At 43.8% G+C, this 22,880-nt stretch overlaps 1 protein-coding gene across 2 annotated transcripts; it reads right to left on the bottom strand.

Annotated features, from left to right (window-relative positions):
• Window positions 1-1,683: 1,683 nt before the first annotated feature.
• pdcl (phosducin-like) lies at window positions 1,684-22,118 on the bottom strand. 2 transcript variants are annotated; one of them, XM_078426241.1, is made up of 4 exons: window positions 22,015-22,118; window positions 7,755-7,955; window positions 4,399-4,580; window positions 1,684-3,454 (listed from the first exon to the last, which is right to left on the bottom strand). In XM_078426241.1, exons 2-4 carry the CDS (start codon window positions 7,915-7,917, stop codon window positions 2,906-2,908), a joined length of 894 nt encoding a protein of 297 aa, XP_078282367.1. In that variant the 5' UTR covers window positions 7,918-7,955; window positions 22,015-22,118; the 3' UTR covers window positions 1,684-2,905. The 2 variants fall into 2 exon arrangements, with proteins under 2 accessions (XP_078282367.1, XP_078282368.1); XM_078426242.1 differs by lacking the exon at window positions 22,015-22,118 and adding an exon at window positions 14,679-14,792.
• Window positions 22,119-22,880: the final 762 nt, after the last annotated feature.

Genomic DNA, 22,880 nt, shown 5'->3' with positions numbered 1-22,880 from the left:
GTATTAAACTTCCAGGTTCCTACACACACATCATATCATATCATATATATACAGTGCGGAAACAGGCCTTATCGGCCCACCAAGTCCGCGCCGCCCAGCGATCCCCGCACACTACACTATTAACACTATCCTACACACACTAGGGACAATTTTTACATTTACCCAGCCAATTAACCTACATACCTGTACGTCTTTGGAGTGTGGGAGGAAACCGAAGATCTCGGAGAAAACCCACGCAGGTCACGGGGAGAACGTACAAACTCCTTACAGTACAGCACCCGTAGTCAGGATCGAACCTGAGTCTCCGGCGCTGCATTCGCTGTAAAGCAGCAACTCTACCGCTGCGCTACCGTGCCGCCCTTAATATCCTTAATACCCTTCCCATTTCCCGGTCACACTGACTTATTCTTACCTTGGATTCTGAGCAAAGCTTTTTTTTATTGTTCAGAGCAGCAGACCAAATGTTTGAAATATTTAAGGGGCCGCTGGCCAAATGATTTCTCCTGGCAGTTGTAAGCTTGGTTCAGTGAATCGTGACAAAATAAGTTTGAAGGTGTGGCGTGCAATAAGGTGAGGAGTCCTGAAGGCAGGTTTGAGTTTCCCATGTCCCCCACCCCACAATATTAGTGTGGCACAGCGGTAGAGCTGCTGCCTCACAACACCAGAGACCTAACATCGATCCTGACTTTGGGTGCTGCCTGTGTGGTTTGTATGTTTTCCCTGTGACCGCATGGACTTCCTCTGGGTGCTCTGATCTCCTCCCGCATTCCAAAGAGGTGCAGGTTTGTAGGTTAATTGGCTTCTGTAAACTGACCCTAGTGTGTAGGACAGAACAAGTGTATGGTTGTGGATTCGGTGGGCCTGTTTCAACAGTGTATCTGTAAAACTAAACTCATCATAACACTCGTAACTCCAAACACTACCATCCGGCACACCTCTCATAGAAGATCCGCTGGGTTTGTTCTGAGAAGCAGCAGATCTACCTCATGTTCCTCAACCAATATCACAGAAACACGCTCTCTGGCCATCACCGCCTGCTGCTATGATCCTGCCGTGTGTGCATTTGGTCCCGCTGAGTTACTCCAGCTTTTTGTGTTTATCTTCGATTTAAACCAGCATCTGCAGTTCTTTTCCACACGTGTCCATTGGTTCTTACATATTACCTCAACATCAGTGGTTGCTTATCTCCTACGTCCCTGGCACAGCGCTTTAGTCTTGCGATCAGTTCAGAGTAGTACATGGGGACAGAAGCGGAGGGGCGACTATGGGAGGTTGCAGGGCCACAGGTCATGGTGTGGGAACGGGAGGACCAAGCAACAGTTGGACGCCCTACAGTGGCTGGATGAGCGAGCACATGGAGTGCAGCCCATTGGACTGCAGAGATGACCATGAGCGACCATCAGCTGGGCCAGGCTGACCCCTACATCATCGATATCCCCAAACATTCGCAGCACCACCGGGCCATAAAGTGAGAAAATAAGAAATGCCTCTCATCTTTTTGCCAAGATCAGACTTGATGAGCGCAAAGGAATGTGGCACCTCTGCTTTCTATCCCCAAATCAGAGGCTGTGGATATGACTCATTTGATAAGGAAGGAAAACTGAACAGATTCTGTTAAGTAAGCTCAGAGGAAAAACTCTGAATTGTAAAGAATAAAAGCAAACCCATTTATTTTACTTTCTTTTTTATTAGATTAGGAGACATTGAGAAACAAAGATACATTTCCTTTATAAATGTAACTACATAAAATGCAGTGCTGTTAGTCTCAACAAGCAATGTAGCAAAAGTTCAAATCGATATTTTAAACTTATCACAGAATTGTGGTTCTACAAAAGATCCTGACAAATGTTGAGCTTGTTAAAACAGCCTATAAAATCTCAGCTGCCATGCTAATAATTCACTGAATGTTTACAATGTACAGTTAACGTCGGGTCTTAGATTAACACACACTACAAACAACGCTACATAACCGTGCATCACAGTGTGACTTGCAGAAAGAAATTGAAGTTTTTTTGGGGGGTAAAGTTAAAAAATAGCTTGCATTTTTTTTCCAGGTTTAGAATGTAAACGAGTTGAATGGCCTCAAGCAAATTCATCACAAGTTACTATATTGCAAGTAAGCACCCAGGAACCATGGAGGAACTGAGGAGGTAGAAATATGCAGAACTGAGGCAGGATTCAACATGCTCCCTCAACTGGAGAACCAGGGACATCTCTACAAGCAAAAGTGACTCACAAGCCTCTGTTACATCCAGGACCCATTGAAGAAGTGGTTAGAAAAGTAGCAATCTGGTTTTGTTGCAATTTATTAAAATTTAAAAGAGGCCAGAGAGTAGATATCATTATAATGATTTGATGAAGATAGATTCAGAAAATCGATGAGACTATAAATTATTTACAGTGTTACAGTAAAATACACAAATCTATTTTAGCTAGTCAAAAACAAAATAGGTTTCCATTATTTGCAAACCTCTGTACGGGGGTGGGGGGGGGGGGAGTTCTAACTATAGATTTAGCTGGGCTTCCTCCAGTGCATAACCTGACACTTCAGTGCTGACTTGGAACCATTCCTATGCTGGTTAGCGTGTAGATGTGGCTCCAGTCGCGATGACTGAGATGAAGAGGAGGTGTGGATGGAGAGGGGAGGAGTGGACTCTTGACAATTCTAAACTCACAGGGTCACAACTGGGGACTACAAAAATCACCTTGGTCCAAATAAGTGTGTGCTGGTCTGATTAATATTCTCAGCACACTCTCAGCAATATAAATAAAAATAAGCGCCTCCTCAAATCAGCAGTCCAGATAAACAATTCAGAGGCAGGCTACTTGGGGGAATTGGCTCTGGAAACACACTAAGCCCTGCACCGACCGCTACCTTACGACGAACTGGCTCTGTGACTGCCGGTCAGTCAATGTCCAGGTCGCTATCGTCACTGCGAGACACTGAGGCACTCGTAATGGAGGTGGGTGACACCACGTCCTTCTCCGGCAGCACACCGTACTCCCGCAAAAACGCCTCCAGGTCCACCGCAAAAAAGTCATATCCGAGTTGGTCAGTGATGCGCACGAAGTTACCGATCAGGTCGCCGCACTTGTAGACCAGCAGAGCAGGCAGGGCGTTGTCAGTGAACCTGGCGCTGGCTCCAATCACCGAGCTGCGGACCTTGCAGAACTTCACAACCGGGTACTCGGAGGCCAAGCAGAGCAGGCACCCATTCATGGCGTCGCAGCCGGCCAGCTCGTCTTCGTATATGTGAACGATGATGAGAGTGTTCTTCTCCTCCTTGTCGATGGTGTCCAGGAAGTCCTGGGAGCTGGTCAGCTCGTAGATCTGTTCAAAGCGCTTCCCGCTGTACAGATGTTCCCTCATCTCCTCCATCCGCTGTTTGCGGTACTGCTCCAGGAACACTTCATCGTCCTGTTCATGCAACATGTTGCACTCTTTCATCGTCATCTACAAAGAGAGGCAGCAAGACATTAGCTTCCAATAGAACATAGAAAAGGAACAGTCACTGACCCACAATGTCCATGCCGAACATGATGCCAAGATGGATTCATCTTATCTGCCTACACGTGATCCACATCCCTCCATATCCCTGTGCCTATCTAAAATCTGCTTAAAAGCCACTATCATATTTGCCTCCACCACCACCCCTGTAGCATGTTCCAGGCACCGACCACCCTCTGTGCAGAAAAAACTTGCTCCCGCACATCTCGTTTAAAGTTTGCCCTCCAACCTTAAAGCTATGCCCACTAATCTTTGACATTTCCAAACTGCTGCCTCACTAGGTTCCGACTGTACCTATCTGTGCCTCTCATAACTTTGTATATTCCATCAGGTTTCCCCTCAATCTCTGGCACTCAAGAGAAAATAATCCAAATCTGTCCAACCTTTCCTTGTAACTAATATCCTCTAATCCAAGCAACATTCTGGTAAATATCCAGGCAGCATCATTTCAATTCATAACCCCTTGAATATGGCTGAATTCAAGACATACTTTTTGCCAGTTTCAGCCCCATAACAACGCAAGAAATAACATTAAAAAAAACTTGCAAAACCTCAACCAGTTTCTTTTGACATTCAGTTACATTTTATGATAGAAAGAAATTGCAGACACGAGTTTATACCGAAGATAGATACAAAAAGTTGGAGTAAGTCAGGGGGTCAGGCAGCATCTCTGGAGAAACTCTTCTTCAGTCCAGCTGATCTAATGTTAAACGTGGATTAATCCTCCTCATTTAGTCCTCCTATAAATCAGAATTTTAATTTACACAGTGGCCTGTCACTAGAGTAAATGTCTGCATTAACACTTGGTGCCCACTTCCATTGACAGGGTGAGAACGTGACCGCGGATGTGCACTCCTGCTTGGAAGATCAAGCAGCTTGTACATGCTGACCTTTCCGTTGATTTTCTCCTGGATCACTCTCTGCTTCTGCAGTTCCTTCTGTTCATCCAAGTGAGACCGGCAGTTCATCGAGAGTTTCTTGATGAGCCGATGGACCTCTCGACGTTGCTCTGCTCGCTGCTCATTTTCCAGCTGCTTGAACCGGCGCCAGTCGTTTATGACCCCTTTAGGACCTGTGCAGAGAGGCCGACACAAGGCACGGGGTTTAACCAAAGAACAGCAACCATGGCTGGATGGCAAGACTGGAGAAAGCTTTACTAAAGCACTACAATTTACAAACCGTCAGGAGCGTATTATCATATAGTACGTTCAAATGTGGCTCCATTATTTCAGGTGGCCCGTGAGCTCTGAAAGTAGTTCTGAAAATTCATTTTAGATTAATGTACAATCTAAGATAATTTCATTAAAATACAAGCATGTTTTCTCCAAAGCTGGATATTTCATTAGTGTGCAAATTTATTTGCAAAATAAAGTGAGCATGATGTACTTCAATGAGAAACAATGAACTGCAGTGGGAGCCAGTAACCGCACATTTGGTTGATCCCATTTATCTGACAAGAGGTTCAAGAGGCTTGCAGCAATACTCAGCACATACACTATTTTTAAACGTGCCATGTTTAATCAAATGTTTTTGATTAATAAAATAAAAGCTCTTCTACAGATAGAGAAAAGTACCTTTTTAAAAATATATCAAATCAACAAGTTGTACAGGTAGTGGAGGCACATACAATAGTGGCATTTAAGAGACTTCTGCATAGGCACATGGATGTGTAGGGAGTGAACGGATATGGATTATGTGCAGGCAGATAAGAGTTGGCCTCGACATCATGTTCAGTAGAGATATTGTGGGCTGAAGGGTCTGTTCCTGTGCTTTTCTATGTTCTATGAACACCAACTGAAAGTTTAGAGTATAGGGAAACGAACAATATTTTACAACCACTGAATAAAATTATGGTTAATCTGTACTGCATACTCAGTCGTTTTACACAAGACTGTTCAATCAACTCTTGAGCACTCAATCAATGTTTTGGTCACACAGACCATAGTGCAAGCAATGCGTTCAGTTTATCGCAGCCTTATACATAGGGACTAGGCGACTATAAATGGTGTAAAGCAAATGCATAGATCAACTTGACACAAAACGTGGAGGTGTGGTGAACCATGAGGCTTACTGTTGTTCACCTGAAACATTGACTGTTTCTCCTGACACAAACACAGCCTGACCTGCTAAGTGATTCCAACACCTGCAGTCTTTGATCTTCCTGGGGTCACTGGCAGTCTGATGGAATGGGTGGAGAAGGAGCAACTGAGAAACATGATATTAGATGTTGGCAAGAAGATTAAAAAGCAGCAATAAGCTAGAGGGCATAAATTGAAAAGAGATACGTGAGCAGAAATCTGGAGGTTTGTGTGCATAACCTGTGGAAATAGAAGTGAGGATAGGCTGGCTTGTTTCCCTGGAGCAGAGGAGGATGAGGAGTGGTCTGATGGAAATATGTAAGTTTATGAGAGAGGCAGAGAAATAGTAGATAGGCAAAAATCATTTTGCCCTCGGTAGGGGTGTCGAAAACAAGAGGACATATTTAAGGTGAGAGGGAGGAAATTTAAAGGGGATCTGAGAGGAAAGTTCCCGCACAGAGTGCTTAGTATCTGGAATGGGGGAGGAGGGTTCAAATACAATGCCTATATTTAAGAGAGATGTAGAATGACATGAGAGAGGCAAGGCATGGAAAGATAGCCCCAAAGCAGGTAAATGGGATTAGTGTGATGGGCAACAAAGTCAGCATGGATGTGGTGGGCTGAAGGCTCAGTTTCTCTGTGCAACAATGCAATGCCTCAGAAACATTATTAAGAAAGCAAACAAATTGCTGGGCTTTAAAATAGAGGCCCAGAATACAACAACTGGGATATCATGGTAGATTTAACAAAACACAGGGCCAGTCACAACTGGAGAGCTGTGTCCAATTCTGGGTGGCACACATGAGGAAGGACTGAAAGGTTTTACACAGGGTGCAGGAGAAATTTGCCAAATGATTCTGGGGATGAGGGACTGGATTGATGGTGGATAGATCAGAAATTTTGCTCTCCTTGGAGGGTGGCAAAGAGATACATTTCAAATCACCAAGTTTTAAGGTTTATCAGCACGAGCTTTCCTCCAATGGGAAGGCTTAAGAGCCAGAATGGAGACACAAGAGATCCAAATTCCCTTCTATCTCCTTCCTTCCCATCTTGCAGGGTAGGGCCAAGTCCAGGCAAGCGATAGTGATTGGGGACTTTGTAATCAGGGGCACAGACAGCAGCCACAAACGAAACACCAGGAAATAAAAACTCTCAGCATCTTACACGTTTGGATCAACAGAATCCAGACAACTTCAGATAATGGCCTGGCTCATGAGATGTGCCCAGGTGGTGCTGCTCTAACCTCTGCGTTTACTGATGCTGCAGGGCGGAAGATAGCTCGCATGATAGAATCCCCTGGGGAAAGTCACTGATCTATCTGCGGCACACTAGTGAACCTGCTCTCTTGGTGCTGGCTGGGAGCGAGGAATCTCCAATCTTTAGCGTGCACCTGGTCTCCTCCAGCAATACAGACCCTGTTGAGTGTTTCTGGGGCAGTTGCCCAAATGACTGGAACGAGCCTCAGACCGAACGAGACACCCGGAAGGAGTTAATGGGGATGGGGACGTAGAATCGCTGCAGGAGTTGCCCTATCTTCCAACATACTTCCAGACCATTCTTTCAGCTGCTGAAGAAAAAATCTCCAGTCGCAGTCCAACACTGCATCCATTGTGAAATTGTCTTCTGATATCTGAACCAGTTTTGCCTTCCTGATATGTAGTATTTGTTCTAAATTAAGATTTTTTAAAATACTCAATTATTTCAGGTCCCACCCAGAACTACATAAACCTCTACAATTCTACAGCTATCCTACATTCTATTATGATAAAATGTAGAAACAAGGAACTGCAGATGCTGGTTTACCAAGGAAAGACAGAAAATGCTGGAATAACTCAGCGGGTCAGGCAGCTTTCCTGGAGAACATAAAAACAACATCTCTCTTCTCCCAACCATTGATATCCAGAGTATTTCCAGCATTTTTTAAAAAAAATTTTTGTACCATTGTGTTTCATGAAAATCTTTTCTTGGAAATTCAATATATTGTTTTGAATAATTACTCAAGTAACACGTAGATTTTTTACACATTTTGACAGTAATCTGCATTGGTTGATGTTTGAACTTGCTGCATGGGGTATATAACAAAATGAAAGATTTAAAGATGAGCTTTACAACCAGTAAATGTGGAGTCAGTACACTGCACACTTCTATTTCCAATTTCTCATCAGTACCTGTGTTAATGGCACTTCCCTCCCGGACCTCCGCACCCACAGAAATCGTAGGATTTTTGATGGTCTTTTGTTCATTGTCATCACGATCGCTGTCTTCATCATCGCTGCTGCTGTAGTAGTATTGCAGCTTTTCTCCAAGGATCTTATCATCCAAGGTGGTCATTGTGGCTCGTAGTTCAGACCAAACTCGCCAAAAAATAACTGGAAAGCAAAAGCAGGACACCAGATTAATTCAGGATACCAACTTGTTTAAATATTTATACACCTTCTTCCTGATGCAACAATATTTGACTCCGACGTTCACTGAGGGATATTTATTATTTACCGGCTTTCATTCTTATAAATAATTAAACTTGTTCTCCTTGCTACAATTCAGTTGAATAAACTAAATAGCAGTTACGTTTTGTGTAGAAAAGAACTGCAGATGCTGGTTTACACCGAAGATAGACACAAAATGCTGGAATAACGTAGCAGGTCGCGCAGCATCTCTGGAGAAAAGGAACAGGTGACGTTTTGGGTTGAGTCAGGGGAGAGGGAAACTAGAGGTATGAAAACGTTCAGCACAAATCGTGGCTGACTCCTATGATTGAGGAAAGGTGGAGCACACAATGGTCCATTGTTGGCTGTGGAAGGAATGATGACAAAGGGATATGTGGATGCGAACGGTGGAAATGGCAAGACGACTAGGGTGGAGGAGGGTTTGTCTGATTAGCAGCGATCACGATAGACAGGAGTGATCTTTTCTGTAATTTCTGTAGTTAATATAGAAGAAATGATTGTGATTACATTTCATGTAGGACTCATGGAGTTTTAGAGTGTTCACTAGTTTAATTACTCTGTGACAAGTTACCAACATTTGTACTCTTTCATTCTCATAATCGAAATTCAGAAAATATCAGAACCATTTTAATTATGCAAATACCTAGTAGATTCAGATTACGCTTTTGATTAAAGCTGAGACCAGTTACATTTTTAAATAAGTTAGAGATCGGTTTCACCCTTGTCCATAACAATGAAACTCTTCAATTCTTTGCTCTTAATACATCTTATGAACAGGTCTCCTCAAATTTCCTGAGTCAGCACTAAATTCAAGGACCAAACTGGAGGCAGAGCACTCACCAGCAAGCCAGCAATGCATTGTGCATCAAATAAAGTGCTGGATGAACTCAGCAGGCCAGCCAGGCTGTATCGGAGGAGGGCTTGGACAGATGACATTTCAGGTCCGGAACTTCTTCAGACCGAAGGACCCGACCAGAGACTTTATCTGTCCATTCCCTCCGCAGATGCTGCCTGACCCGCTATGTTCCTCCAGCTCTTTGTTTTTTTGCTCAAGATTAGAGCTTCTTGTGTCAACAGTGCATTATGTTGTTGGGCCCTTCGGAAAAGAGATGAGTGGCTCTGGTGCTCTGTACATAGAATGTATTAACCTGATGACACCACAATTTAATTGACAATACCATGAATGAGTAGACTTGACGACATTGTGAATGTAAAGTAAGCCATGCTCTGTAATTCTAGGATACATTTATGAATAAAGTTTATTTTTGAAATAAAATAAAACATGCAGTAGAATGTTCAAATACGATAATCTCTCGTATTAGATTATCCAATCTATAAACATGACCACCACTAGTAATCAGGTCAGGGTGAATTCAACTTTCCTGAGAGTTTTTGCTAATTGTGATCCTTTCTGGATCTTCAAAAAAAATGCAGCAGAAGGTAATCTGGTTCTGTCACACACTGTCCTTAAAAAACTTTTGAATCCAATTTAATTTAAAAATTACTAATAAAGCGTTGTGCTCAATGTAATTAGCCCATTTCAATATAACTAAATAATTATAATTTATTTTAAATCACTTTACACATAAATGGAAGATTTGACACCACAATCAAAAATGTTCTGATAAACCTATTTTTCAAATGCATGAATGCTTGCTTCCTCAACTATGCCAAGAAATATATTGCGATACAAAAAATAAATTTTACGGTGCTGGCAATGACAATAGTTAATGGTGTGTTTCTAGTTTGAAACATTCAATTGGGAGGAAACTGCTCACAAATCCAGCATCATTGGGCAGCAGAGTTGCTGCCTTACAGCTCCAGACGCCCGGCTTTGATCATTACTATGGGTCCTTGTCTGTACGGGGTTTGAACATTCTCCCTGTGACCGTGTGGGTTTTCCCCGGGAGCTCCGGTTTCCTCCCACACTCTAAAGACGTACAGGTTTGTAGGTTAATTGGCTTGATAAAATTGTAAATTGTCCCCAGTGTGCATAGGATAGTGTCAATGTCCTGGGATCGCTGGTCGGCGCAGACTCGGTGGGCCAAAGGGCCTGTATCTCTAAACTAAACAAAACATTGACACCTGGATTAAAGGTCAGAACCAAAAAAAGGATTTCCCCCAAATCTTAGTTGGGTTCCCACCACAAAGAAAGTGATGCGTTGAACATACAGGCCTGAATTCACTTCAATATGGCAGAATTCCACAGATTCACAACTCTCTGGACTGAGACGAGGAAAAACTTCTTCACCCAGAGAGTTGTGAATCTGTGGAAATCTCTGCCACAGAAGGCAGTGGAGGCCAATTCACTGGATGTCTTCAAGAGTTAGATTTAGCTCTTAGGGCTAAAGGAATCAAGGGATATGGGGAAAAAGCAGGTACGGGGTACTGATTTTAGATGATCAGCCATGGCCTGAATGGCCTACTCCTGCACCTATTTTTTAATGTTTCTATATTTTGCCTGTTAAACTCAGGCCTAATTTTTTTTACAAATAATGCATTGTAGCATCAAAATGGCACAATTGAAATTGTGCAAAATATTACTGTGCTCAGAGATGACAGTGATCAACAGCCACATCCCTCTTACAATTGAAAGCACGTGGCCTCAAAATTGGATTATCCCACCTGCCACACACAAAATCATATGCTTTACCTATGTACATTATTTGTAAATGCTCTCAGCTGATAAGCACTGCATTTGAATTATTCACAGAATAGCAGAAAAAATTAAAACCAAACAAAAACCTTCCTCCTCTTCCCACAAGCACAGGTCTTAACTCAACCCGTGTGATAGCTAGCTACATAAGGAGAGTTCCTTATCTGTAGCAAATGTCAGACCTCCAGCACGTTAGATCAAAGTCGGTTTAAAAATCCTCATGCCTCTTGTCATTCAGGCAAAATGCAATGATCAGTAATTCTTCTGATAGATTAACAGGATCTCTTCTCACCATTAACTCACAGCCTGCTCTATGCATCAGCATCACTTTGCTTATTAAGTGATTAAAATAACTAGACAATATTTGAGATAGAAGGCATGTCTCTGAATGACACGCCAGGAGTGTCTCCAGGTGAAACGCGGCACCATTCATTCCGGGTTACACACCACGGCAGTCTCCGGGTTACACACCACGCCAGTCTCCGGGTAACACGCCCACCCTTCTCCCCGGATGACACACCACGCTACCCCACCCCTGTCTCCAGGTAACATGCCTACCCTTCTCTCCGGGTGATACAAGGTGCCCGTGTCCGGGTGATACATCACACCTTATTCTGTAAAAATTGCCCTTTTTAATCAGAAACCCATCAAACTGAAACCGAATGATGTGCAGACATCTCTGGTGTTTGGACGGAGAACCACTGAAGTACTAACTGTTGCATCATACTGAAGCAGCTTTGCATCAGCTTTGATTATGGATAGGTGTGCATTGGAAGTATTAGAACCTGAGTTTAGATTGCATTCCATCTGCACAAGTTAAAGCAATTCCTCAGCCCCTTCTTCATGCTGTAATTATCAGCACACCTGCCGGAGATTCTGCGGCTGTGGATTTAAATTCACTTCAGGGAATTACGCTGAGAATCCAGACCGGAATTTCAATGCAGTTTCTGACAGAATGCTGTACTGTCAGACTTGCCTTCTGCATCAAATGTTGATTGAAAGATACAGCAGGGCCTTCAGCCTACTAAGGCCACACCAACTGTTGATCACCCGTTCAGACAAGTTCTATGTTATCCTACTTTCTCATTCACTCCCTACACACCAGGACCAGTTTACAGAGGCCAATTAACCTGCAAACACGCACGTCTTTGGGCTATGGGAGGAAACCGATGCAAGCAGAGAAACCTACAAGGGACACAGGGAGAACATGCAAACTCCACACTGGCAGTGCCCAAGGTCAAGATCAAACCCTGGTCTCTTTTGTTGTGTGTGTAGGCAGCAGCTCCACCAGTGAACGTTAATCTGCGACAGCCTCTGATGCTTATGGAATTCTACTGTTGTCCTGTTGATCTTTAAACAAAAATACAGATATAATCATTCGCCTTTTGTCAAACTTTGTTATGTATTAATTGGATGCCATATTTCCCAAACTACCAAGCTACCTCATCATCTTGGGAGAGGATGGATCCAGGATAGTGATCGACCACACTGGAGATACGGATACTGCATTGTGTAGTTGTGCTGTTACTCAGGATGCTGCAGATGCACTGAATGAGGGCTGATAGAAGAAGACCACATTCCAGACTTAAGCTATGAATAGCTAAAATGTGCATTAGTCCTACTAAACCATTGAAAAATATCAACGTGTTTATTTCTGCAAATTCTAACTATTATTTTGAATTTCCGTCAAATCCTTCTTAAATAACGGCAATTCCTAATAGTTTATTTGCAAGTGGAAGACTGTTCAGGTACCAATGTTCAATTTCTTGTTTCAACAAAGCCCTCAGCTTTTCAGGAAAGTAGCCAAACAATCAAAGGCTTGATTGTCCTTATTTTGAACCCATATTGAATAGCAGGGGTTAGTGAAATGAATGGAGTGAAACACTACCAATGAAATAATTGATTTCTAAAATACCTGTGGTATGGATAATAGTGGGAAAAGCTATGCAATCTAATCTAGTAACCGATCACCTGCACAACTTCCAATCACTGCACATCGACCGAGCTCTCAACTGTTACCACACACATTTCACTGCAGTTTAACAAGGGCATTACTGATTGCAAATTGCAGGCCAAAACTATCAATGTCATAAACCATTATACTGGGCCAAATATAATGCCTTTTGAAACATTTCACAGTCAAATCACAAAAACCCCATTCCTACCAGTCTTCAAGTTCCACAGTTGGCGAGGTAGGTCTGCGAATCGGGACCAAAGTAGGACTGAAATAAAACCCTGAAATCCACCACGAAACAAACGGGTGAAGAGTCAGAAGTACAATCACCTGAGACAATGGTTCACTCTTTCTCACTTCTTTAGAAATGATTTTAATTGGAGCATCAATGACAAAAACAAATTACACTCTACAAAGTATTAATAAAACATTTCCATCTATTTTGTTTTGATGGAAAATAATTAAATGCTGATGTGCACACAACTGTAATACATGCAGTTAATTGGCCTATACGTAATAAACCTCAGTGGAGGGGAACTTAATTTCTAGCACAACACTTAGTAATACAGCTATAAATAAATGAGCAGAAAACAATCTGCCGGATGAACTCAGCTGAACAGGCAGCATCTGTGGAGGGAAATGAACAGTTGACATTTCAGGTCAAGAACCTTCCCCTGGACCAAAAATATTAACTGTCCATTTCTCTCCACAGATTCTGCCTGATTCACTGAATACCTGCTCAAGACTGCTGCATCCACACACAGTCCCTTGTGTCTCCAGCTGTAAATAAATGACCATTAAGAACACTGGAAAGATTATGGACACAAAAAACTGGAGTAACTCAGCGGGTCAGGCAGCATATTTATTATTTATTTTTCATATTTCAGATACAGCGCGGAAACAGGCCCTTCGGCCCACCAAGTCCGCACCGCCCAGTGATCCCCGCACACTAACATTATCCTACACACACTAGGGACAATTTTTACATTTACCCAGTCAATTAACCTACATACCTGTACGTCTTTGGAGTCTCTGGACCAAAGGAATAGGTCGAGTCGAGACCCTTCTTCAGACCTGACCTTTCTCTTGACCCGAAATGTCACCTATTCGTTTTCTCCAGAGATGCTGCCTGCCCCGCTGAGTTATTCCAGCTTTTTGTGTCTATCTTTGGTTTAAACCAGCATCTGCAGTTCCTTCTTACACACTGGAAAGATTATCTTGTATACAAAGCAGCAAATCTTTTTTGAGATTATAATAATCTCAAGTGGGCAACCCTAGCAAAGGTTATTGCGAGAAATCTCAGCATAGACTCTGTAGTGTGCATCTAAGGTTGGCTGCAAACACCAAGAGGAAGAAACACAGGAAAAAACAAATGACTAGAAATCCTGATGCCAAAGAGAAAAACTGTCACCTGCTCCTTGAGTATGGGAACAATAACCTTAGAAAACAGTCACAAGAACTCATCCTCATGGAAACTGATTTCACATCTGTATTGTAGATATTTCTGACGTATGTACAAGTCAATTAGCTAGTGAACATCTTGTTACCATCCGTATTAACCCATTGCCCATGAATGCAATTGGACAGCCATGTAGCTTGTGGCAGGAAAAATTAAAAGTACTGAAATTAGTAATTTTGTGGACATTAACATTAGTTTTCAGGTCTTCTATAGTGAAGATATTTTGCTTGCTTTTCCATAGTTAAATATAGATAGATATAGAATGAATATATAATTAATTATTCTTGGAAGACACCTAAAAGTTGCAATGTTTTTCTGACTTAATCAGGCATTTTATGCAGAATTAAATGCTATACCTCACAGAACTGAGGAACAATCTTGGCTGGCTGATGTTTTGAACAGCAGACTGATTTTCCCAAAGTAAGCATTCTCTAGTCTCTCTACAATACAAACACAACATCAAGGGAGGAGAAAGGTAGCTGATTAGTAAACATAATATTCCCCTTCCTGCTATTTTAACAGACACAAACCAATTTCCTTTCTAAATTGAAATAGCAAAGTTTAATATTTACTCACTAATTGTCACTAAGCCTGATTCCTAGATCCAGTCTCCTGTTCTTCCCTCTTTGCTTTGAGAACTTGAAGTCCACTAGCGCATTGTCGGAATTCAGTGAATAAAGACCAAATGCTGAACAAAATGTCAGCATCTCAAAATGCATTAGCGTGAGAGGCATTTGGAGGACGATTATCATTTAATTTGGCAGAGTGAGACCGATTAGAGGATAGGGACACAAATCCTTCCATCGACAAACAGATGGCTAGGATTAAGGTGAACATTCAAAGCATTTTAAAATCTGACTGAGCTCATAGAAATTGTCAGTAGCAGCATTGTTGAGGAATGCAGAGAACCAAGACCAATCAAAATAATGAATGCACATGCATGCCATGCAACCAATGTCGCATACATCACTTTACCTGCTAGCATTGTAACTGAAACTACAAGAAACTAGGTAGGGCAATACTAAATAAAGCAACAAAAGCAGAACATATTGGTTTAAAAAAAAATTAAATGCTGGAGTAACTCAGCGGATCTGGCAGCGTTTCTTGAGAACCTACGTAGGAAGCATTTCGGGCCGGGACCATTCTTCAGAACCAAAATGTCACCATTCCATGTCCTGACCGAAAATGTCGCCTATCCATATTTTCAAAGATACTGCCTGAGTTACCAAGTACTTTGTGTCTTTTCTTGTAAATCAACACCTGCAGTTCCTTCCATCTACCTATTGGAAAAACTCAGATAGTCAAATAGCACCTGTGGAATGTGAAAGCAGTTGAACATTTTGGGTCAGGGACTCTTCCTATGACCCTATTATTTATTTTCTGTTCCTGCTGAACAATATTGGTACAGTAGTTTAGAGATAGACAATAGACAATAGGTGCAGGAGTAGGCCATTCGGCTCTTCAAGCCAGCACCACCATTCAATGTGATCATTGCTGATGATTCTCAACAAGTACCCCGTTCCTGCCTTCTCCCCATACCCCCCGACTCCACTATCCTTAAGAGCTCTATCTAGCTCCATCTTGAAAGCATTCAAAGAATTGGCCTCCACTGCCTTCTGAGGCAGAGAATTCCACAGATTTACAACTCTGTGACTGAAAAAGTTTTTCCTCATCTCCGTTCTAAATGGCCTACCCTTTATTCTTAAACTGTGGCCCCTGGTTCTGGTTTCCCCAACATTGGGAACGTGTTTCCTGCCTCTAACATGTCTAACCCCTTAATAATCTTATATGTTTCAATAAGATCCCCTCTCATCCTTCTAAATTCCAGTGTATACAAGCCTAGTCGCTCCAGTCTTTCAACATACGACAGTCCCGCCATTCCGGGAATTAACCTAGTAAACCTACGCTGCACGCCCTCAATAGCAAGAATATCCTTCCTCAAATTTGGAGACTAAACTGCACACAGTACTCCAGGTGCGGTCTCACTAGGGCCCTGTACAACTGTAGAAAGACCTCTTTGCTCCTATACTCAACTCCTCTTGTTATGAAGGCCAACATTCCATTGGCTTTCTTCACTGCCTGCTGTACCTGCATGCTTCCTTTCAGTGACTGATGCACTAGGACACCCAGATCTCGTTGTACGTCCCCTTTTCCTAACTTGACACCATTCAGATAATAATCTGATATAGCATGGAAACAAGCCGTTTGGCCTACACTGGCCATCGATCACCCGTTCACACTATTCACAAAATGCTGGAGTAACTCAGCAGGTCAGGCAGCATCTCAGGAGAGAAGGAATGGGTGACGTTTCAGGTCGAGACCCTTCTTCAGACTGATGTCAGGAGGGCGGGACAAAGGAAGGATATAGGTGGAGACAGGAAGATAGAGGGAGATCTGGGAAGGGGAGGGGAAGAGAGGGACAGAGGAACTATCTAAAGTTGGAGAAGTCGATGTTCATACCACTGGGCTGCAAGCTGCCCAGGAGAAATATGAGGTGCTGTTCCTCCAATTTCCGGTGGGCCTCACTATGGCACTGGAGGAGGCCCATGACAGAAAGGTCATACTGGGAATGGGAGGGGGAGTTGAAGTGCTCAGCCACCGGGAGATCAGATTGGCCAACGCGGACCGAGCGCAGGTACCATTGATGGGCATTTAAAATAACATTTATAAAATGTAGAATCTGCAGAATTTTACTTCGCAATAAAATAGTAAAAATTATCAGCTCTACGACCTGCAAATGCACACAGTGATCAGTGAAAAAAAGTATGTTGGAGAAAACAAAAAATGCAAAATACACAATCTCTTTGGTGTTGTTGTTGAAGTCCGTGGGACACTCTGGGCAAATCCCAGGTGCCGTCACATATCACGATTCACTAAATGTTATTCTCGGTGCAAAGGACAAACATGTTTAATGATAACACTTCCTTCAGCGCACTGGTGCCTAATTCTTTTTATCTTTCAAGAATAGTTTGAGCTCCCGGCCTTCATGTATCTTTAGTTAGTTATTCAACGATTCTTGAAATAGTTTAAAGTTTTATTATCACGTAAACGGAGTCACAGTGAAAAGCTTTTACTGCGTGCCAACCAGTCAGCAGAAAGACTATACATGATTACATCGAGCCATCCACAGTATACAGATACATGATAGAGGGAATAACGTTTAGTGCAAGATAAAGTCCAGTAAAGTCCGATTAAAGATAGTCCAAGGGTCTCCAATGAGGTAGCTCAGGACTGCTCTCTAGTTGTTGATAGATTGGTTCAGGTGTCTGATAACAGTTGGGAAGAAACTGTGAATCTTCACACTTCTATACCTCTGATGGGAGAGGGGAGAAAAGGGAGTGACCAGGGTGAGATTTGTCCTCGATTATGCGGCTGGCCTTGCCGAGACAGTGTGAAATATAATGGACTCAATGGAATGGGAGGTTGGTTTGTGTGATGGTCTGGACTGCGTTCACAATTCTCTGCAATTTCTTAAAGTCTTGAATGGAGCTGTTCCGAAAACATGCTGTGATGCATCACGATAAAATGCTTTCTACGACGTAGAAGTTGTGAGGGTTGTTGTGAGGGTTGTTGGGGGCATGCCAAACTTCCTAAGCCTTCTCAGGAAGTAAAGACGTTGGCCATTGCTTCAATATGGATGGTCCAGGACAAATTGCTGATGATATTTACTTTGAGGAATTTGAAGCTTTCCATGCAATAATGAATGGTGCACAGAGCAAACTAAAGCCAGGGTGTATGGAGCAAAATAAAGCCATATGCATATCAGCTTGAAAAATCTTCAAGACAACACTGTCAAATTGGTAAAATGAGTGTGGGTTTGATGAAGCAGATCTGGGCGATATAGATGGGTACTGGAATCTCATGCTGAAGAGTACACAAGCGCGCAATTTGCAAATGGAAAGAGAAGCCACGAACATATCACCTCCATCACATCGGCACACTGTGAACAACCTTTTCAGAGGCATTCCTTCACAAACAGCAAGAATGCCCATCTTCAAAGATAACAATCCCAATAATACAGAGAAAAACATTAAGTATGGCTGCATAATGGAAACTGCTGCCCTCTGCTATAAGTAGCTGCACCATATGAAGAGAGGGTGCAGGCATGTGAACAACTTTCACTATAAATGACATGCTCATCATGCCCAAATCCACCACCATCTTTATATCAACACCAGTAACACCGCTCCATCTCACCTTCCCACTGCCATTCAATGCCCAGGGCTGCATACTGAGGACCCAGAGAGGGTGTATTATTTGTTTTAATTGTTGCAATTTAAAATATAATTACTTCGGAACCAACAAATTAGCAGCAGGTCACAGTGCCTCAAACCTGCTCAGCCATTTAATAAAGACACAAGAAACTATCTTTGTTTAATAAAATCCGCACCTTTTTCCCCACTCCATTCTGGTGCGCACCCATTTCTCCTACTTTTCCACCCCCTTTTCCAACATTGCTCCTTCGCCTTCCAGTTATATTCCTTCCGCTAGTTTTACATTTCGCTCTTCTCTCCTTATTGGACACCCTTTTGTCTGCTTTTCACCTCTAGCCTTTGTCCACCCATCTGCCAATCATTCCCCCCCTCACCTGTCTCCACCAATCACTTGCCAGGCTCTAACCCCCACACTCCAATCAGCCTGAACTAGGGTCCTGGCGCAAAACATCAGTTGTGCATTCCCTCCACAGATGCTGTCTGACCCACTGAGTTACTCCAGCACTTTCTGTTTTCTTCACTGTTCTTTTACAACCATTTAATAAGATTGTGCCCGATCTGATTGTAACATCAACTCCTCCTTCCCACATGTCCCTATAACTTCTCACGCCTTGTAATTAAATATGTGGAGGACCTTGCAAGGAAGAGGGAAAAGCTGCACATAGGAAATTGGGATGGGCAAGTAATTGAACATAGAAAAGTACAGAAGATAGACACAAAAAGCTGGAGTAACTCAGCGGGACAGGCAGCTTCTCTGGAGAGAAAGGAATGGGTGACGTTTTGGGATGATGCCAAGATACACTAATCTCTTCCACCGGCACATGATCCATACCCCTCCATTCCGTGCATATCCATGTGCCTGTCTTAAATGCCACCATCGGCCATATCTGTCTTTACCACCACCTCTGGCAACATGTCCCAGGCACTGACCACTGTGTAAAAACTTGTCCCGCATATTTCCTTTAAACTTTGCCCCTCTCACCTCAAAGATATGCACACTAGTCTTTGACATTTCCACCCTGAGAAAAGGTAAAAGAAAATCAAGAAATTAAGAAGGGAATTTTGTTTAAGAATCTGTTTAGAAGTTACGACATGGTCCACTCAGAATACAAACTACACCTGTGCTGTGTCTCATTGCTCCTTCGACCTTTTGCATATATTATAATAACATGCAAAAGAATGAACATTCACCACCCAGGGAATAACATGCAAAATAAAGTTGTTTCCTCATCCCGTACAAGCAAACATCCCAGATTCCACAGGGACATCTGCCTACTCACTCCATCTGAGCACACCTGTTTGCAGCAGGACCTGACATTATTGCTACATGTGCGCAGGAGTGTAAGAAAATATCTGCAAATGCTGGTACAAATCGAAGGTATTTATTTCACAAAATGCTGGAGTAACTCAGCAGGGCAGGCAGCATCTCAGGAGAGAAGGAATGGGTGACATTTCAGGTCGAGACCCTTCTTCAGACTGATATCAGGGGGGCGGGACAAAGGAAGGATTATAGGTGGAGACAGGAAGATAGAGGGAGAACTGGGAAGGGAAGAGAGGGACAGAGTGACCTCAGGAGTGTTCTGTTACTTTATTTAATTCATTAAGGTTTGGCACCAGTGGGAAGGTCAGTATGTGATGCCGGTCACCAGGTGCTCATGAAATTGTTGCATTGCCAGATTATTTCAGAGGGCAGTTAAGAATCAAATCTGGAACACATGAAGACCATTTGAAACAAGAGCAGATAGAGGCTGATCCAATCACCTCTTTCACACACTCCTCCTCCCATAAATTAATGGAACTCCCAGCCTTAATTTTACCTAATTCCATTATTCCTTTAATGTACTTTAGTTTTTGTTTTCAGAAGATCATAAGTGAGGGGAGTAGAATTAGGCCATTCGGCCCATCAAGTCTACTCCACCATTCAATCATGGCTGATCCATGTCTCGCCCCCCCCTAACCCCATTCTCCTGCCTTCTCCCCATAACCTCTGACACCTGTACTAATCAAGAATCTATCTATCTCTGACTTAAATATATCCATTGACTTTGCCTCCACAGCCTTTTGTGGCAAACAATTCCACAGATTCACCACTCTCTGACCAAAGTGCACTGCACTGATTCACCCTTCTGCTGTTTAGCACTTGTTATTGCATTTATTATCACTTTATGTATAGTTTTACTCTGTGTAGGAAGGAACTGCAGATGCTGGTTTACACCAAAGACAGACATAAAATGCTGGAGTAACTCAGCAGGATAGGCAGCATCTCTGGATCGAAGGAATGGGTAATATTGCAGGTGGAGACCCTATTTCAGACTGAGAGTCATGGGAGAGGGAGACACAGACATAAGGAAGGGTTAGGTATGAAAATGAAATATCAAAGGGGACGAAGCTCAATGAAAATGTAAAATAGATCATTGTTAGCTGGGGAAGATGGCAATGAAGCAAACAGAGATAAAATTTAATCAGGGGACAGTCAGACTAGTCAGAGAACTAGGATAAGGGAGGGATGCTGTGAGTTACTCGAGCATTTTGTGTCTATCTAGTTTCATATGAACAAAGAATTTCATTGCACCCTAGTATATATGACAAGAAACAAACTGAATATTACGAGGAAGGTTGCCAAAGAATAACTGAAGAAGGGTCTTGACCCGAAATGTCACCCATTCCTTCTCTCCAGAGATGCTTCTTGTCCTGCTGAGTTACTCCAGTGTATTTAGTGTATGGCTTCGGTGTTAAAGCAGTATTGTAGCATAGAGACAGGCAGAGAAATGGCAGATAAGTTTAATTCAGGCAAGTGCAAACTGTTGCTCTTTGCAAAGTCAACGGTATACAGTAAATAGCAGATCATTTCCCTCCCTGGTTCATCATGGAGGAAGCCTGATAACAGAGGGGAGGCAGTTATTCCCGAGTTCGGTGGTGCACGCTTTCACGCTTCTGCCCGCCAAGAATTTTCCAGTTCCTTCCATAGATGCTGCCTGACCCGCTGGGTTCCTCCAGCATTTTGTATTTTACTCATGATTCCAGCATCTGCAGTTTCTGGTACCTCCATGGACAGTTCCTGTACAGGACTGCTCTAGTGTTCTACTTATACCCCATTCACCCCAATGAAGCGGAACAGAGCCAATTTTTCAAAAGAGCAACATATGACGAAAACCTGAAACAAAGACTGAGGATGCTGCTAAAATGCAGCAGATGTGGAGAGCCCGAGATAAAACCTGAAACAAAGACTGAGGATGCTGCTAAAATGCAGCAGATGTGGAGAGCCCGAGATAAAACCTGAAACAAAGACTGAGGATGCTGCTAAAATGCAGCAGATGTGGAGAGCCCGAGATAAAACCTGAAACAAAGACTGAGGATGCTGCTAAAATGCAGCAGATGTGGAGAGCCCGAGATAAAACCAGGGGGTGTCGACCGGAAACGCCGGCCGTTGCTCCCTCCCCAGAGGCTGCCCGACCCGCTGAGTATTCCCCACCGCTGGCCTTTATCCCCAGAGCGACCGGTGACCACGGCTATCACCGCGGATGGCGGGATCGCACCGTGCACACGGGCCTCTCATAGACCCCCGCTCAACCTTCTGCCTGGGCCGCAGCGGCCGACGCAATGGCCGGGCACTCGGGCCCCGGCGGGCTAGGCCCCAACAATCCGCGCCGCGCCCCTTCCCTCCCTCCAGCTGTCCAGACCGTCCAAACCCCGCTCACCCGCCGCCGGCTCCGCTCCTCCGCCGTCAACCGCCCCTCACAGTGTCACCGCCCACAGCATACCTCCGCTGGCCAACCACACGCCGGGCAGCAGCGGCCCCGCCTGATGGACAAAGACGCTGGCCAATCAGACACCGGGCAGCGACGGTCCCGCCTGATGGGCCACCGTTCTGGCCAATCACAGGTCAGCAAACAACCATCCCGCCCACCGGACACCTCCCCCAGGCCCAATCACGGGGCCTGAGAGCAACAGGCCCGCCCACCGGACAGCCTCCCCGCTGGCCAATCACAGGGCCGGAGAGCAGCAGGCCCGCCCACCGGACACCCCTGCTGGCCAATCATAGGTCCGAAGGACAGCAGGCCCACCCATCGGACACCATAGCTGGCCAATCACACGTTGGGCTGTAACGATCCCGCCTTCCCTCGGGAACCAATCGGGGTCGCACGGGGGCGGGTCTCTGACGTCAGCTCCCGTTTGTGGTGATGGGGTGGGGCCTCGTGCTACGGCAGACAGGGGTGACGTGTGAGTGATGGAAACAATAGACAATAGGTGGAGGAGGAGGCCATTTGGCCCTACGAGACAGCACCACCATTCATTGTGATCATGGCTGATCATCTACAATCAGTAACCCGTGCCTGCCTTCTTCCCATATCCCTTGATTCCACTAGCCCCCAGAGCTCTATCTAACATGGGGTGATGGGGTGTTGCACTCAGTGTGTGAAGGTGAAATGCTGAGAATCTGCAACCTTTTGTGTTTTAACAATATAAACGAATAGGAGATGCTCATTTTCACCATTGGAGATGAATAGAACCATTTATAAAATGGAGAGCTTATTCTATCTCCCAATGATCAGATTGACCATTT

The sequence above is a fragment of the Rhinoraja longicauda genome, chromosome 31 (genome assembly GCF_053455715.1).
Source record: "Rhinoraja longicauda isolate Sanriku21f chromosome 31, sRhiLon1.1, whole genome shotgun sequence".
NCBI classification, from domain to species: Eukaryota; Metazoa; Chordata; class Chondrichthyes; order Rajiformes; family Arhynchobatidae; genus Rhinoraja; species Rhinoraja longicauda.
The sequence above is the reverse complement of the archived record's forward strand: the minus strand, read 5'-3'. Positions and strand labels throughout refer to the sequence as shown.